We start from the raw sequence: 15,062 nt of genomic DNA on the forward strand, positions 1-15,062 counted from the left end.
ACACATTTTATTGTCTAACTATAAATATTACAGCAAAACTTTATTTTAGTCAGAATTGAGCAACAGCTCATTCTGTGTCCGCTATTTTTCAGTTGCTCTTGTGTCAAACTACTGTATATCGATATTAATGTTTATATAAAAAAAAATCACTATATTGTACAAACGTTATATTGATATATCATACAAACTCAGTTCTCTAAGTTCAGATTTAATCCAGTTTAATGCATTGGTGTTCTTGTCGTGAATGATGTTGTTTCCTGCAGATGAAGAGGATGAAACCTCAGACTCTGGCTCAGATGTTGACGTGAAGAAAGGTGGACGCAGGCACCGTTTGTTGAGGAAGAAGTTGACTCTAAGCGAGGGAGACTCTGAAGACGAGACCACCGTCAAAAAGAAGAAAGAAACCAAAAAGAGAGGCAGGCGGAAAGGTTGGTGTGAAGTCTAAAGAAAAGCCACAGGTGTGATTGCACTGAATGAGCTGAAGTGTTTCCTGGACGGTGTGTTTGTGTAGTGGACAGCGATGATTCGGCAGACTCGGACTTCGAGCAGTCGAGCTCGGGCTCCAGTGATGCATCAGCGCTCAGTGAAGCCGTGAGTGAAGACGGCGGTGAAGAAAAGAGCAGCAGACGCAAAACACGGTACGGAGAGCAATGAGTTTATTAACTTTGAGATTACAGTTTAGTGCAGACTTCCAGATTTAATCAGAAAGAATATGCTTCCATTCGTTTTAAATGCTTTTAGAAAACCAATGATTGAAATCCTCCTCGATGGGAAACAGATCTTATGGAGCATGTTGTGGTAACTCTTGCAGGTCGTCCAATAAAGCTGGCAAGGACGGTGAGAGAAGTTACCACAAAGAGAAGAAGAAACGGCGTCGCATTAAGATCCAAGACTCCTCGTCCAGTGGCAAGGTACTGTACTGATCCGTTTCAGCAAAACAACACAAGAACCGCTGATGTGAAGAGCGTTTGGTTCTTCTGTTCTGCAGAGTGGAGGGGAAGAGGATGGAGAAGATGAAGGGGATGAGAAAGGAACACCCAAAAACCGCAAGAAGATCCGCAAGATCATTAAAGACGACAGCCTGAGGACGGAGACCCGGGATGCGCTGAAGGAGGAAGAGGAGAGGAGGAAGCGCATTGCTGAGAGAGAGCGGCTGAGGGAGAAACTACGAGAGGTGCAGACACAAGATGCAGATGTTTGGAAACTCTTCTGAAGAGTCATAGTTGTCACTTTGCAGAGAAAACTCAAAGCTGGTACTCTTTGGTTTCAGACTATCGTGGTGGAGGAGTCATCGCAGGTCGCGTGTCCCATCACCACGAAGCTGGTGCTGGACGAGGACGAGGAGACCAAGGAACCAATAGTGCAGGTTCACAGGAACCTGGTGACCAAACTCAAGCCCCATCAGGTGGACGGTGAGTCAGCAGACGCCCAGCCTTATACGGCTGGCTCGGGTATTATCAGTACATGATTTATTTATTGTAATGCTTTGGATTGAGTAAGCGTTCAGTGTTTGTGGCTCATAGAAGGTCAATGAAAAGGGTTGCCTGAAGTAAATCAATGTTTAAAGTCATCATCAAATCATTCAACATAAAATATCTTTTAAAACTGCTTTTCTTGCTGATGTAACGAAGGCTACATGGGCCAAAAAATGAGATCTCAAAATGTGTTAACACTAAAATAATGGTCTATTAGTTAATGTTAGTTAACTACATTAGTTAACATGATCTAATCCAGAACAATCCTTCTACAGCGTTTATTAATCTTAGTTGATGTTAATTCCAACATTTACTAATGCATCATTCAAATCAGAAGTTATGCTAGTTATCATTAGTTAATGCACTGTGAATTAGCATGAACTAACAATGAATAACTATTTCCATCAACTAACATTAACAAAAATGAATTAATACAGAAATTTATTATTCATTGAGAATTAACTAACATTAACCTATGGACAATTATTGTACCCATAAATTGATGTTTAATGATGACTTTTTTTCTTTTGTTGTTTTCATTTCCTTGCATTTTTTAGGTCATCATAGCAGTGTTGTTTTCTAAATGGAGGATACATGGAAGAACACGGATGCTAAGTGATGGTTTTGTGTTTGTCTGTGTGCAGGAGTGCAGTTCATGTGGGACTGCTGCTGTGAGTCTGTGAAGAAGGTCAAGAAGTCTTCTGGCTCCGGATGTATTCTGGCTCACTGCATGGGGCTGGGGAAAACCCTGCAGGTAACTGGAATAAAGGATGATGATGATATGTGTATAAGGAGCAGGGCAGTGTTTGACCGCTGTTCTCCTGTGGTCCTGCAGGTGGTGACGTTTCTCCACACTTTGCTGCTGTGTGAGAAGCTGAACTTCAGCACCGCTCTGGTGGTGTGTCCTCTCAACACGGTGCTCAACTGGCTCAACGAGTTTGAGAAGTGGCAAGAGGGCCTGGGAGATGAGGAGAGTTTAGAGGTAAAGATTTGGGGTCGTATCTCGTAGATCTGCCCATCATTGGTCCATTTGAAACCTAATAAAGACACATTTATTTTGAAGCGGCTGAATTGTATGCAATCTGTGTACTTGAGAGAATTAAAGTGGGGAAATAGTTTTAATAAAGGAGTTTTTTTTTTTTTTATTGGTGCTCTATTTTAAGATATGTATATGGAAGCAAACTGTTGTGATTGGCTATTCTCAGCATTTACTGGTGTGCCATATGCACATTTTGAAATCAAATAAACCTGTTTAACAGATCCAAGTGTTGGTATTTTCCTCTTGATACATATTTTGGCTCTTGTCCGGTAAATAGAAACCAGCTGAACGGTTACTGGAGCACATTCCTTTCCAGTTGACATTTAATCTCACCGTGGGCCGGTGTCTTCTCCCTTGTGTTTCAGGTGCAGGAGCTGGCCACGGTGAAGAGACCTCAGGAGAGAGCGTACGCTTTACAGCGCTGGCAGGAGGATGGCGGCGTCATGATCATAGGCTACGAGATGTACCGCAACCTCACGCAAGGACGAAACATCAAGAGCAAGAAGCTGAAGGAAACCTTTCAGAAAACTCTGGTCGATCCAGGTGAAGTTACTGCATTAGCACAGCACTTCTGCTCAAAATTATCATGGAGAAGTCCGGTAAAACTAACAACGTAACAACATATTCCAGACATCCTCTTGAACTCAACGAGAAGCGCTTATAAACCTGTTGTGGAGAACATTATAACATGATTTTACTCCAAAACATCGGCCAATAACTTCATTTTTCTGATACGGCTTATTGTTACAAACGAAGTACAAAATATAATCTTACTGCAATAAAGGTTGTCGATTAGCATTGCATTATACATTTTCTTTATGATGATGAAAGTTCCCAAGGTGATGTTCACTTGAGTCATTAGCCAAGATCGTCATTTTAACATAATCATGTATGCATTTGACTGTTGAAGAGCAATAACTCTTAAAAAGAAATCTTTCTGAAGTCCTGAAGGAAAGTCTTCTCTAGTAAAGTGAGGAAACATACCGATTTTGAAAGCAAGGTATCGCGATAGTTTTTTATCAATGCGATGCTAGTCAGAAACTGTGTGAGCGCTTGATGTCAGCCCTGCACACATTCAGATGGTGGAAATGATCTGAATGGATGATGTTTTGATGCACAGGTCCAGATTTTGTCATCTGTGACGAGGGTCACGTGCTGAAGAACGAAGCGTCTGCTGTCTCCAAAGCCATGAACTCCATCAAGACTCGTCGGAGAGTGGTGCTGACAGGAACGCCTCTGCAGAACAACCTGATCGAGTGTGAGGCACCGATACGGTCATTCAGTAGTTTCGTTTTTTTAAAGCCAGCAGCTTAAATTTTCAACCAATTCATTCAGCTAGAGTACTAGTTATTAAATACTATTGCTTTGGGGGAAAAAAACTACCTCCAACTGGCTCTAAACGTTCAGTGCTTCTTGACTCGCAGAAATGTAATTGCAACTAGATTTCAATCCAATCTGGAGTATTAAATGACCACTATGCTTCAGGTGGTCTGTGGCAGTTCATGGTTGTGCCATTGAGGTGGAAAACAAATCATTCTGAATGTGGAAAGACTAGAACGATGACAGGAATCGTTTCTTGAAGTGAAAGTGTCATCTTCTCCCCTCAGATCACTGTATGGTGAACTTCATCAAGGAGAATCTGCTGGGATCAGTGAAGGAGTTCAGAAACCGCTTCATCAACCCAATCCAGAACGGCCAGTGCGCCGACTCCACGCTCGTTGACGTCCGAGTCATGAAGAAGCGCGCGCACATCCTCTACGAGATGCTGGCGGGATGCGTCCAAGTAAGCCCAAACACCACAGCCATCCGAAGTTTGAATATTGGAGATTTATATGTCAAGTCATGAGATTGTGCGTAAAACGTCTCCATAGATGAGTGAAATATTCAGTGCTTGTGATTAACAGTCTTGTGAAATGGTTGTTTTCCGCAGAGAAGGGACTACACTGCCCTTACAAAATTCTTGCCTCCGAAGCACGAGTACGTGTTAGCGGTGCGGTTATCACCCATTCAGTGCAAGCTTTACCGCTACTATCTGGATCACTTCACAGGTGCAGCTCTACAACACACTACACACTTCTGTTTATGTCACATCTCACAACACTTTCCATTGTTATTCTCATAATGAACATTGAGTCCCAATGCTGAACTAACAGATCAAGTCCATTTTTGATAAAATCCATCTCACTTTAGATCAGGTTTGTACTGAATGTTCAGTTTCACATTCAGTCGAAGCCAAGCCTCCCAGCTCCGATTTTGTTGAGTTGAGTGGTTCAGTGGTGTTCTAGCTCTGCAGCTGGGAGAGGATGAGTGGCAGCTGGCACCAGGACACGGGGCGATCTCAACCCATTCCCACGTCCTTATCTAATGAAGAGCTTTGGGAGAATTTCCCAGCCCGAGGCTCATTAGGCCGGATTTCCTCCGAGCTCGCTGCTGTTGTGACTGTGGGTGCAGACCCCCAAGAGACCACCAACCAGACACTGTCTGTACCTTAATACTTCTGCTTTACCCAAACCCTGATCCAATTTCATGCTGCATTTAGGTGAACTGGCTTTTAGTGTTTTAAACAGTTTCAAACCGTATCCCAGCTGTGCTGCTATTCTATACTAATTCTATCCCAGATGACTATACTCTGGCCCTGTAGAAAAATGAAAGTGGTTAGATTATTAATAACATAACATTGGATGTTTAAGAGGGTTATGATTGCTTCAAATACTCCGATATTAGTCACTAAAGGTTCAGGTTCAGGCACCGTGCTATGTTCAGTATGCTAGTGTTTCTTTTTAAACCTAGCCAGTCATTTCTTTGGCAAATCCGCTTGGTGAATTGCAGAAATGGCGCACAGCAGTTTTAAGATGTTTGTAGCAAAGCCTTTCTTGTAAAGGCATGTTTTGTTTTTTATGTGGACGATTTTGTTGCTGTGCGTCTCTAAGTATCAGTGTGAACGCGGGCAGCGTGATCCTCTCACAGTGCTGAGAGCTTGTTTACCTGCTCACGTAATCCTCTGGGCTAATCTCAATTCAGGATTTGGGGCGCTGCGGTGCGCCGTGCTCTGGCACGCTGGGACAGAAACCGTGCCAGCGTCAGGCGCTAAACGTCTCCCTCTGAACAGGTGTCGGATCTGCCTTGGAAAGTGGACGAGGCCGCGCCGGGACCAAACTCTTCCAGGATTTCCAGATGCTCAGCAGAATCTGGACCCATCCGTGGTGCCTCCAGCTGGACTATATCAGTAAAGAAAACAAGGTGAGGGAATCAAGACTTCTCTGAAAACACAACCCCGGGGGACTTTACTTGAGGGGAAACTTTTCCTGGAGTCATCGCTTTCTGCACACATACAGGACGCCAGACCCCCCCAGAAAAGACCAGGGAGCCAAATGATGTTCTTTAGTTGCCAAAGAAGCACTTTTGTACATTCTCAAGTTCACATTATCTATCCCAGGTTTATTAAGTTAAGGCCTAGAGAAGCAGACAATCCATTAGATCATTTAAAGGGACAGTTCACCCAACATGAAGGTCCTGACGTCTACTCGCCGTCCAAAGACGTTCTTTGAAATACAAAAGAAGATCTCACAGATTTCTGTTCCTCCATCCAAAGTCCAGTAACCAAAAGTTTAAAGATCCAAAATGGTCAGAAATCCATCCATATGAAAAGAGACATAATATGATTTAAAACTAAAGCCTACATTTAATCTATGGATAATGATTGACACGCATACATAGAGCACTTCGTCTAAATTAAATTGGTTTATCATATTAAGCATCATTTTTACAAAGCTTTTCCAACCTTTTTGGATGTTCTACATTTTGGTTGCCTGGACTTTCAATGGAGGTCTCATTAAAAATATCCAGGTTTGGACTGACATGAGTTTGAGTAAACACATTTTTGGTTTAATTAGCCCTTTAAATGATTACAAATGCAGCTTCTTTACTGCTTCTCTCTCCTCCGTGCTAACAGGGATACTTCGACGAGGACAGTATGGAGGAGTTCATAGCCTCAGAGACAGAGGAGTCCTCCATGAGTTTGACCTCTGAAGATGAGAAGCCCAAAAGGTTTGAGATGAGATGCACTCTTTCTTGGTAGGCGTCCTGCTTGCTGCCTGTATAATGAGCGATCTGTTTCCCCGTACAGAAAGAAGAAGCGAGGCAAAGGGAAAGAGCAGAGCTCAGACAAGTCCGACAGCGATGACCTGGAAGTGATTAAGGAGTGGAACACCAGTTCTCGTGGAGGAAACCCTGAGGGGCGCAACCGAGCAGAGCCTGTGGAGGAGGGTAAGACTGAGATTACTGACGAAATCATCTGTACAGATTAGAGTTAAACAGTGCCTGAAAGGGAAGTCCTGCTAAAAATGGACTGGCATCATTGACTCACACTCAAGCTGAAAGAAGATATTTTGAAGAATGTTGGTAACCAAACCATTGTTTTTTAGTTAAACGGCACACAGTCCTGCCACCACAGCTGGAAAAAATCTTAGAGGAAACGACTTTTATCTGATACCTACTGTGCAAGTCTTCACATATTTCCTCAACAGTGTGTATCTGTGATGTTTTCCTCAGTTCGGGCGCCAAACTCCGGTCCCGGAAGCCCTTCCCCGGACTGGTACAAAGAGTTTGTGACCGAGACCGATTCTGAGGTGCTGGAGCATTCTGGGAAAATGGTGCTTCTTTTTGAGATCCTCCGCATGGCTGAAGAATTGGATGAAAAAGTGTGAGTTGAGTAGCAAACAGGATCGATGGTCCTCCGTGTCATACGGTCATGTGTGTGACGGTCAGGTGTGCTGTCTGCTCAGGTTGGTGTTCAGCCAGTCTCTCATTTCTCTGGACCTCATTGAAGATTTCCTGGAGTTGGCAGGCAGAGCCAAAGAGGAAGGCAAGCTTTCTCCGTACAAAGGTAATGCTTTCCCTGAGCCTTTGTAATCTTCTGGATTTTCTGTGCTAGACATTTCTGCCACTTAACGTCTGCATGCTTTTCATAATTAATCTCTTACAAACAATGACAGGATATTGTGTTCGTTATTTGGTGCAGTGCATTATTTTAAATTATATGTCAGCATGCAATCAAATCTGTTCTTATTGTTCTTGTGTGCGATGAGTCGGTCCATACTTCCGAAGAAAAGAAAATGTGCAAAAACTTTCAAACTGTAATGTCTCGCTCCACATCTTGACTTCATATGGTTTGTACAGTGGCTCATGTTTGTGTGTTGTGTTTATAGCCAGTCCTGCAGATTAGATTTGCTGTAAATTGAATATTGATATCAGTAAATAAGCGAGCACTGATCCAGTGGTTACATGCACAGATCTGGGTTTCGTTCCCGAAGAAACACACAAATATGTGCATGTAAACATAAGGTCACAGACCCAATTAAACCCTCACAGCTGTTTTAACTTTCATTTTGAAAATGATTAGGCCTTTTTTATTCGTCAAAAAAATGTTTGCTTAAGGCTTTGCTATTTGTAATGAAAAGATCACAGAGGAATAATTGGAAACATATGAATGTTAGTTATGAACACGAGTGTGGGAGGCCACGATATTAATTGCTGTACACAAGTTCTTTGGTCTTTGCCACCTATGTAGGGTACATACTTCCCCCTAGGCTCTCCATACAGCAAACACTACCAGGGACGACAGCAGCGTAAAACCTTTGCTAGAAGTTATTTGTTGACTGGCTATGCTGTTGTTCTTTCCTCAAGGTGAGGGCAAGTGGTTCAGAAACATTGACTACTATCGTCTAGATGGTTCAACTAACGCCCTGACCAGGAAGAAATGGGCAGAGGAGTTCAATGACACCAGTAATGTTCGGTAAAGATGTTTTCCCTTTTGAGTAGCAAACCCCAGGACCGTTTCTCCATGATTGTCAAGCACTTGTGTTCTTGTTCTCCACAGGGGTCGATTGTTCCTCATCTCAACCAGAGCTGGCTCTCTTGGGATCAACTTGGTAGCTGCAAACAGGGTCATCATTTTCGACGCCTCGTGGAACCCATCCTACGACATTCAGAGTATTTTCAGAGTCTATCGCTTTGGCCAAGTCAGGACTGTGTTTGTCTATAGGTTTTTGGCTCAGGTGAGAAATGTAGTTCTGACACAAAAAGGCACGTTTATTCACACATGGGCCAGATCAGATCTGTAATGTGTTTGGGCATGTTTCTTTTCTATAGGGAACCATGGAGGAGAAGATCTATGACCGGCAAGTCACCAAACAGTCGCTGTCCTTCAGAGTTGTAGACCAGCAGCAGATTGAACGTCACTTTACCATGAACGAACTGACGGAGCTCTACGCGTTTGAGCCCGACCAGCTGGACGATCCCTCTGAGAAGAAGAGCAAGCGGGCCACTCCCATGCTGCCCAAGGTGAAAACACCCGTTTCGTTTCACCGCAGACAACACATTGGTGTTCTGTCTCAATTTGTCAAATCTTTGTATAGCACTTTTCACAATACGCATCATTTCAAAGCAAATTTTCCCAGCGGTTAATCATCGTGTGACCGCGGTATCACAGCGGAGACGAGCCGTTCCCTCTTTTCCTCACTTTCTTTCGCTTCTAAATAGCTTGTAAAAGAGGCGTGCACATTATGATTTCACTTTCAAATAGCGGCAATTCAGCATAAAGCAATAGATTGTTTGAATTTTCCCTCTCTTCCTCACGTTTAAATAGCTTAAAGCGCATTACTTTCACTTTTGAATTAGCGGCAAGTCAGTGTCAATTGCTTGAATACAACAACAAAATACAACAACAAACTCACTTTAGCCTATTTATAAAACATAGAACATCTATTAACAAAACAAATAAAAATACACCATGCTATAGGGCAGGCGAAAACTGGAAATAGGCTAAGTGTACTTGTATAGTATATAACCAAATAAATAAGAAATGTTGAAAGTTTTAGCAAAATGAGAAAGAAAGATTGGAGGCACGGTACATACCGTGATGTCAAATAAAATAAATAAATGACACAAAGTTTAAATAAAGTACAAATCTGCAAACAGTGTGTAACCTATTAAACAACAAACGAATGTTTACAAAAATGTCCAAAATCACCATAAATGGCAAAAGTCAATAGGCTTTCAAAATCCAAAATATTGCCAAACAGGCGCTTTTGCCTTTTGTTTCTAAACTAAATCATCCGCCATCGTCTTGTCTGTCTCACCTCGCTCTTGTCCGTCAGCTGGACTCACTGGAGAAATGAAATCTGATCTGTGAGGATCTCGTTCGGCACACTGCACACCGTTTTTAATTGTAGTGTCTGTTCTTTTAATGAACTAATTGATTTTTAATACTGTAAAAAAGCTATGGTTTAGGTCAGTAGTCGGTGGGCAAATGATGTGCCCGGGGTTGGGGCTTTAACACTGGTATCAGCATCAACACAGTCTATCACGGCAAGCCTAGTTAATTTTGACAAGATGTTAAAATCCTCATGCCTCGCATAAGCAGACTAGGGCTACAAGCAGTTGTGATTTACTATATAGTATATATTTGCCTACACGGGTGTACTTGTATACAGGTGCTGGTCATGTAATTAGAATATCACCAAAAAGTTGATTTATTTCACTAATTCCATTCAAAAAGCAAAACGTGTATATTATATTCATTCATTTCACACAGACTGATATATTTCAAATGTTTATTTCTTTTAATTTTGAGGATTATAACTGACAAATAAGAAAAATCCCAAATTCAGTATCTCAGAAAATTTGAATATTACTGAAGACCAATACAAAGAAAGGATTTTTAGTAATCCTTTTAAAAAAGTATGAACATGAAAATGATGTATATAAACCATGAAACTACAGTTTACATTTTGCCACAATATAAACATTGGTGCTGTATAGTGTATAGATTACTTGCAGATTACGTACAGTATACTCACATTGAAACTTGGTTACACACGAGCTTGTTTACTAATCACTGATTTGTAAAAACCTAATCGTGCGTGCACTGCTGAAGTTGAATGCTCCTGGTCTGTATCCTGTGCACATTACCTTTTGATGTTCACAAGGATTGAGACGCTGTTATTTACTCATGCGCCTGGTTTCCAAAGCTTTCAGTCTTCCTAGAGGGATGAAGATTGGAGGAACAGTGCTCAGCTCTGTCCTGTCTAAGCACAGGTGCACGGTCACACGAGAGAGAACCCCTGAAGATTTTACAAGACCACATCGGCCTTCGATTGTACATCCGGTCTTTCACAACAGCACACAGCTGCACTCTGTGACCCTTGTTTACTGCAGAGCCAATGATGCTGGGATCCTTTAATTGGAGGCATCCAGTACACATCCAACAAATGTGTCCAAAGCCACACAGCTGTGCAGATATTTGTCTTGTGTACCACAGAAGGTTTATACTGGGGTAGACACAGCCCCCCACATCCTTCTGCTGAAGTCCTCAATGTTTTATCACAAGCTGCTCACTTTAGAGTCAATGTTTGAGAAGCTTGTTGTTCTTTATCAAACTTTTAATTGTTGTAGTTGGAGCCCTCCCCTTGTGTTCGGCAGATGACCACATTTGGCCATATGTGCACCAGAATGGAGAAAGTCAGCAGTTATGGATGGAATCTGCTGCCTGTAATCGTCTGAAGATGAGTCAGTCATCCCTCAAAGCCTGTAGTCATATCTCTGTTTCTCACAAAACCCTCGCCAGGTTTATGGAACGCAGGAAATGTGTCTAAACCTGGCAGACCTCTGCCCATCGCTCTTTCCTTACCTTGTGTAATGTGTCTGCATCAATCTTGTTTTTTAATAAGCCAAAAGAATATGACACTTGCACTTTTTTTTTTAAGCAGAAATCTTATGTTCTTTGAACCGAGAACTTGGATGTTTTGAACTATTCGCTAACATATTTTAAATAGCTAGTCTACAATGCCTTAAATTGATGTACTCCCCCTACAATGTTCACTTTGTTGTAGGGAAATAACAAAACTAATTTCAGTAAAAAAAATAATAATAATAATAAAATTTTGACACTTATAGACATCTCACAATAACACATTTGTAAAACTCAACTGTTCAACTCCATTAGAAAAAAAGTTTTTGAAAGAGGGATGGATGATCCTTTCATGTTGTTGTTCCATTTTAGTTTAGTTTAAGTTAATCTAGGAGTTTAATATATTTAATTGGTTTGAATCTGTATTCAGGATTGTTCTTAAAAAAAAACAATCAAACCTTATCAGATAATGTAAAACGAAACTCCACCTATAATGTTTACTTGCCTGAGTTGGACAAGACATTTACTGGAGGTTAAGTCCTGTTTTACTCCATTTGTGCAAAGTCCGCACTGTTAATGTGATCTTGTTCATTTGTTTAAATATTCTACATATTAAAATCCTAATGAAACCTGATCGTTTAGTTAACATCTCCTTAAAAGCCTTGGAGATATTGGGTATAAGGGATTTGCTTTGTAATAGTACACTGCTAACTTACTCTGATCTGGCGATAGCAGCTATTCCCACCAGTCCCCCTGATTCTTTCCCTGGTGTTTCTGGGAAGACTTCCCTGCCCCCTCTCAGTCTGAAGCACACATCCTGCTTCTCAACCTGTGTGCCGCTGCAGCTCACCCAAACATCATGCCATCACGAAGGCCATCTGTTACGCTGATTCACTGCTTCGTCTCTGAAGTTTTCAGAGGAACACTGTAAACCTCCCCCGACCTGATGAACAGTCATTATTCCAAGCCCCTTTTAGGGTGTTCTTGTGCTTTTCAGAGAAACTAATTGGAGAAGCTAGTGGACTTCCACTCTAATGATAAAGAAGAGTGGTGTGGCCCAGACACGAGAGCCACCCAGCTTGGGGTCTGGCCTTGCCTGGGGCTCTTTGGAGGCCCATTATAGAGCTGAGACCCGTGGTAGACATGAGTGACACGGTCGGGTCGGTGTGAACACTTCCTGACTGTGGTCCATTGGTGGGAAAGTGGTAATTTGGTTTCGCTGAGGCTCCCCCGCCAACTGCGTCTCGCTGAGCAAAGGAACAGACTTAAGGGGATAATTAGGTGCAAGAGCTGGTCTTAATAAGTCCCCCAGATGTTCCTTAAATGAGTGGGTACCTTCAACCCACCATTTTTAGATATTTGCCCTAACTTAATTGAAAGCGCTGAAGGTGTGACCTGCAGTGTGCTGTAGAAGTTCTCATCCTAACGTATTCCTTTTAGTAAATGGTAGAAAAGATTAAATGAAAGTTAAAGCAGGCCTGAGGGACACCTGACATCCAGCCCTGTGCCAGACATCAAGAGCTCTGCAGACACAGACTGTTTATATCAGGGCACTGAGGTTATGTGTATAATTTGCGTGCAGCTGTAGAGCACGTTTTGCCTGGCTAAGGTTAGGTATTACAAATATCTCAATCCTTCACATTCCTTGAGTCTCTTGCCCCGGACCCCATGGTTTCTTTAGTTTATGCACCTGCATGTCAAACATAATGTCTTGTGAAATCCGAGGCAAGCATTAGGCTCTTCATTTTAAAGTGGTAGATAAGATTTTTGTTCACCAACATGCCCCTTTTTAGACATCTGAAGAAAACACAAATCCTTCCACACTTTTCTGAAGCTCCTGTATCTTTTTTTGCTTCTTTTTATGGATGCAGTTTGTCACGCTTCCATTTTCCCATTCCTCACACCATATCTTCTAAAGAGGACACGGCAGATGTTTATGGCCATGGTAATAAGTGAAATAAAGTCATTTGTGAACATGGATTGCATGTAATATGAGTTGGCGTGAGCAGAAACCTTAAGAGGCTGTTGTGCTGAAATAGATTTAGAAGGACGACAAATGGCAAGAAAAAAAGACCTTGTAGCTTTTGAAACGGATTGCATTTTTCACACCAGCAAAGTTCACCTGGGACTGTGTCTCAAGTAAATTGGCTTTGTTTGCCAAGTCCCGAATGAAGTGTGTCACTGTTTCAGCATTTTAATTTAGGAAAACTTACAAGAAGAATGCTTACTGTTGTCAGCTTTTAACTGATAGCTATTCAAGGTGGTTTAAAAATGTCTTGCAGAGAGAGATTGAGCAGTAAATAATGTTTTAAGAGTCCCACTGTTAAGGCAAAAAATTATTTTGCCAAAAAAAAAACTATGTCTGGCCATAAAAGATTACCTGTACAGACAGTCAAAGTTTGCCTTATTGTGCACCATTTGAGTGGTTCATGTTGCATTCTCAACATTGCTTTAAGTGGCTCTACAAAAGGTCTGTTTTCTTGAACAATTCTGTAAACTGCCTAAAAACGACTAATTCTGACAGTAATATTGATGTGCTCTGGGAATGTCTGATTTCAATGATTGGTGCACCTTCTAACATTTGCTCAGTGTAATTTGTTTACGATTTCTATAGTTGTGATATTTGTAGATGAGAAAGAGCGTTGTCTTCAGACATGGGCAGATAGACTGTTCCCCACCTGGGGCAGTATTTATCCTTGCAGCAGTCTGGCTCATGCACCTCCATGCTTTGATCAAAAGCAAAATGCACCCCCCCCCCCAACGTTTGACTTCCTGTGGGATCCCCACTCCCCATTTTCCTGAGAAAAGAAAGAAGAAAAAAAATCTGCAGTCTTCTGATTTCCCCCATTCCCCCCACCCAGCCTATTCCATATCCATGCATGAAGTAAAACGATATCCTTTTCCTAATCCCGTCATCATGCGTGGGGTTAGCTCACAGTATGACAATGCCGGAGTTCTAGTTACCGTCATTAGTGCCCTCGGTCGAGATGCACATGTAGGGCAGGTTACTGAGACAGACGAGACCACCCGCAGAGCTCCAGCCTGGAGATTAATCAGGAATCCCAGCATTCCCTGCTCCCCTGGACGGCTTCACTGTCATTTGACCCAGCGGCTCTGTGACCCATTTACCCGGCTCAAAATTGGCCAATGTTCAAATAAGCTCAGGTCGGCCTTCTCATGATGGTGAGTGTTTGAAATGTGCTCAAACAACCTCTTCATCGTGGAGGTGTCTTTTGCTCCAGACAAGCAGCTCACACTTCAGTTCCCCCTCATCTTCGGCACGCTTTTAATAAGAGATCATCTATTCCATGCAGTCTTTTTCACGGTTGTGATGCAGAAGGGGTTCCTCACATGGCAGCATCCAGCCATGTTTTAATTTAGCCAGAAATTACCATCACTCATCCAGTCGGGATTGTGGAGGGTATAGGCCAGGCCTGGCGTGATTGTGCTTGCTTTCGCCACGTGTTTTTATTTTCCAGCTTTCAGAGGCACTTACTGAAAAGCCTTGATGTGGACTGATCTGTAGCTGCGCTCTCCGGTACACTCTGCTGTAATGCAGAAGGCATGGCTCTGTTTTTGGTACCGGTCTTACTGCCATTATCTTTATTTCTTGAAATAAACCAATATCTGGTTAATCATTTGGAGGACGATTGAGGTTTGCTCTCTTTGTACATCCGATTCTGTTTATCTAAACCTTTTCTGTAGCAATTTAGTAAGAAGTCCTACATTTAGAATCGTGAGGCTTTTCTTTTTGGACGTTATGATGATTATGATTAATTTTGTTTTTTCTTTATTTTGTTTGTTGTTGCTGCTAAATCGGGTGATGACATAACTCACTCATTTATGTTCATATGGTTGG

General features: G+C 42.1%; 1 protein-coding gene across 2 annotated transcripts in view; it reads left to right on the top strand.

The window, feature by feature from the left end:
- The window catches only part of LOC113113397 (transcriptional regulator ATRX-like), a 33,530-nt gene that overhangs the window by 9,138 nt on the left and 9,330 nt on the right, over positions 1 to 15,062 (top strand). For both annotated transcript variants that reach the window (XM_026279565.1, XM_026279566.1), the window contains exons 12-30: positions 264 to 428; positions 512 to 638; positions 812 to 911; positions 989 to 1,174; positions 1,271 to 1,412; positions 2,120 to 2,229; positions 2,311 to 2,457; positions 2,880 to 3,057; positions 3,635 to 3,772; positions 4,122 to 4,297; positions 4,445 to 4,562; positions 5,624 to 5,754; positions 6,467 to 6,561; positions 6,641 to 6,780; positions 7,066 to 7,216; positions 7,299 to 7,399; positions 8,200 to 8,308; positions 8,393 to 8,570; positions 8,665 to 8,856. In XM_026279565.1, coding sequence (XP_026135350.1) covers positions 264 to 428; positions 512 to 638; positions 812 to 911; positions 989 to 1,174; positions 1,271 to 1,412; positions 2,120 to 2,229; positions 2,311 to 2,457; positions 2,880 to 3,057; positions 3,635 to 3,772; positions 4,122 to 4,297; positions 4,445 to 4,562; positions 5,624 to 5,754; positions 6,467 to 6,561; positions 6,641 to 6,780; positions 7,066 to 7,216; positions 7,299 to 7,399; positions 8,200 to 8,308; positions 8,393 to 8,570; positions 8,665 to 8,856 — 2,684 coding nt within the window. The remainder of the gene's footprint in view (positions 1 to 263; positions 429 to 511; positions 639 to 811; positions 912 to 988; positions 1,175 to 1,270; positions 1,413 to 2,119; positions 2,230 to 2,310; positions 2,458 to 2,879; positions 3,058 to 3,634; positions 3,773 to 4,121; positions 4,298 to 4,444; positions 4,563 to 5,623; positions 5,755 to 6,466; positions 6,562 to 6,640; positions 6,781 to 7,065; positions 7,217 to 7,298; positions 7,400 to 8,199; positions 8,309 to 8,392; positions 8,571 to 8,664; positions 8,857 to 15,062) is intronic.

Source organism: Carassius auratus, chromosome 14 (assembly GCF_003368295.1).
Source record: "Carassius auratus strain Wakin chromosome 14, ASM336829v1, whole genome shotgun sequence".
NCBI lineage: Eukaryota > Metazoa > Chordata > Actinopteri > Cypriniformes > Cyprinidae > Carassius > Carassius auratus.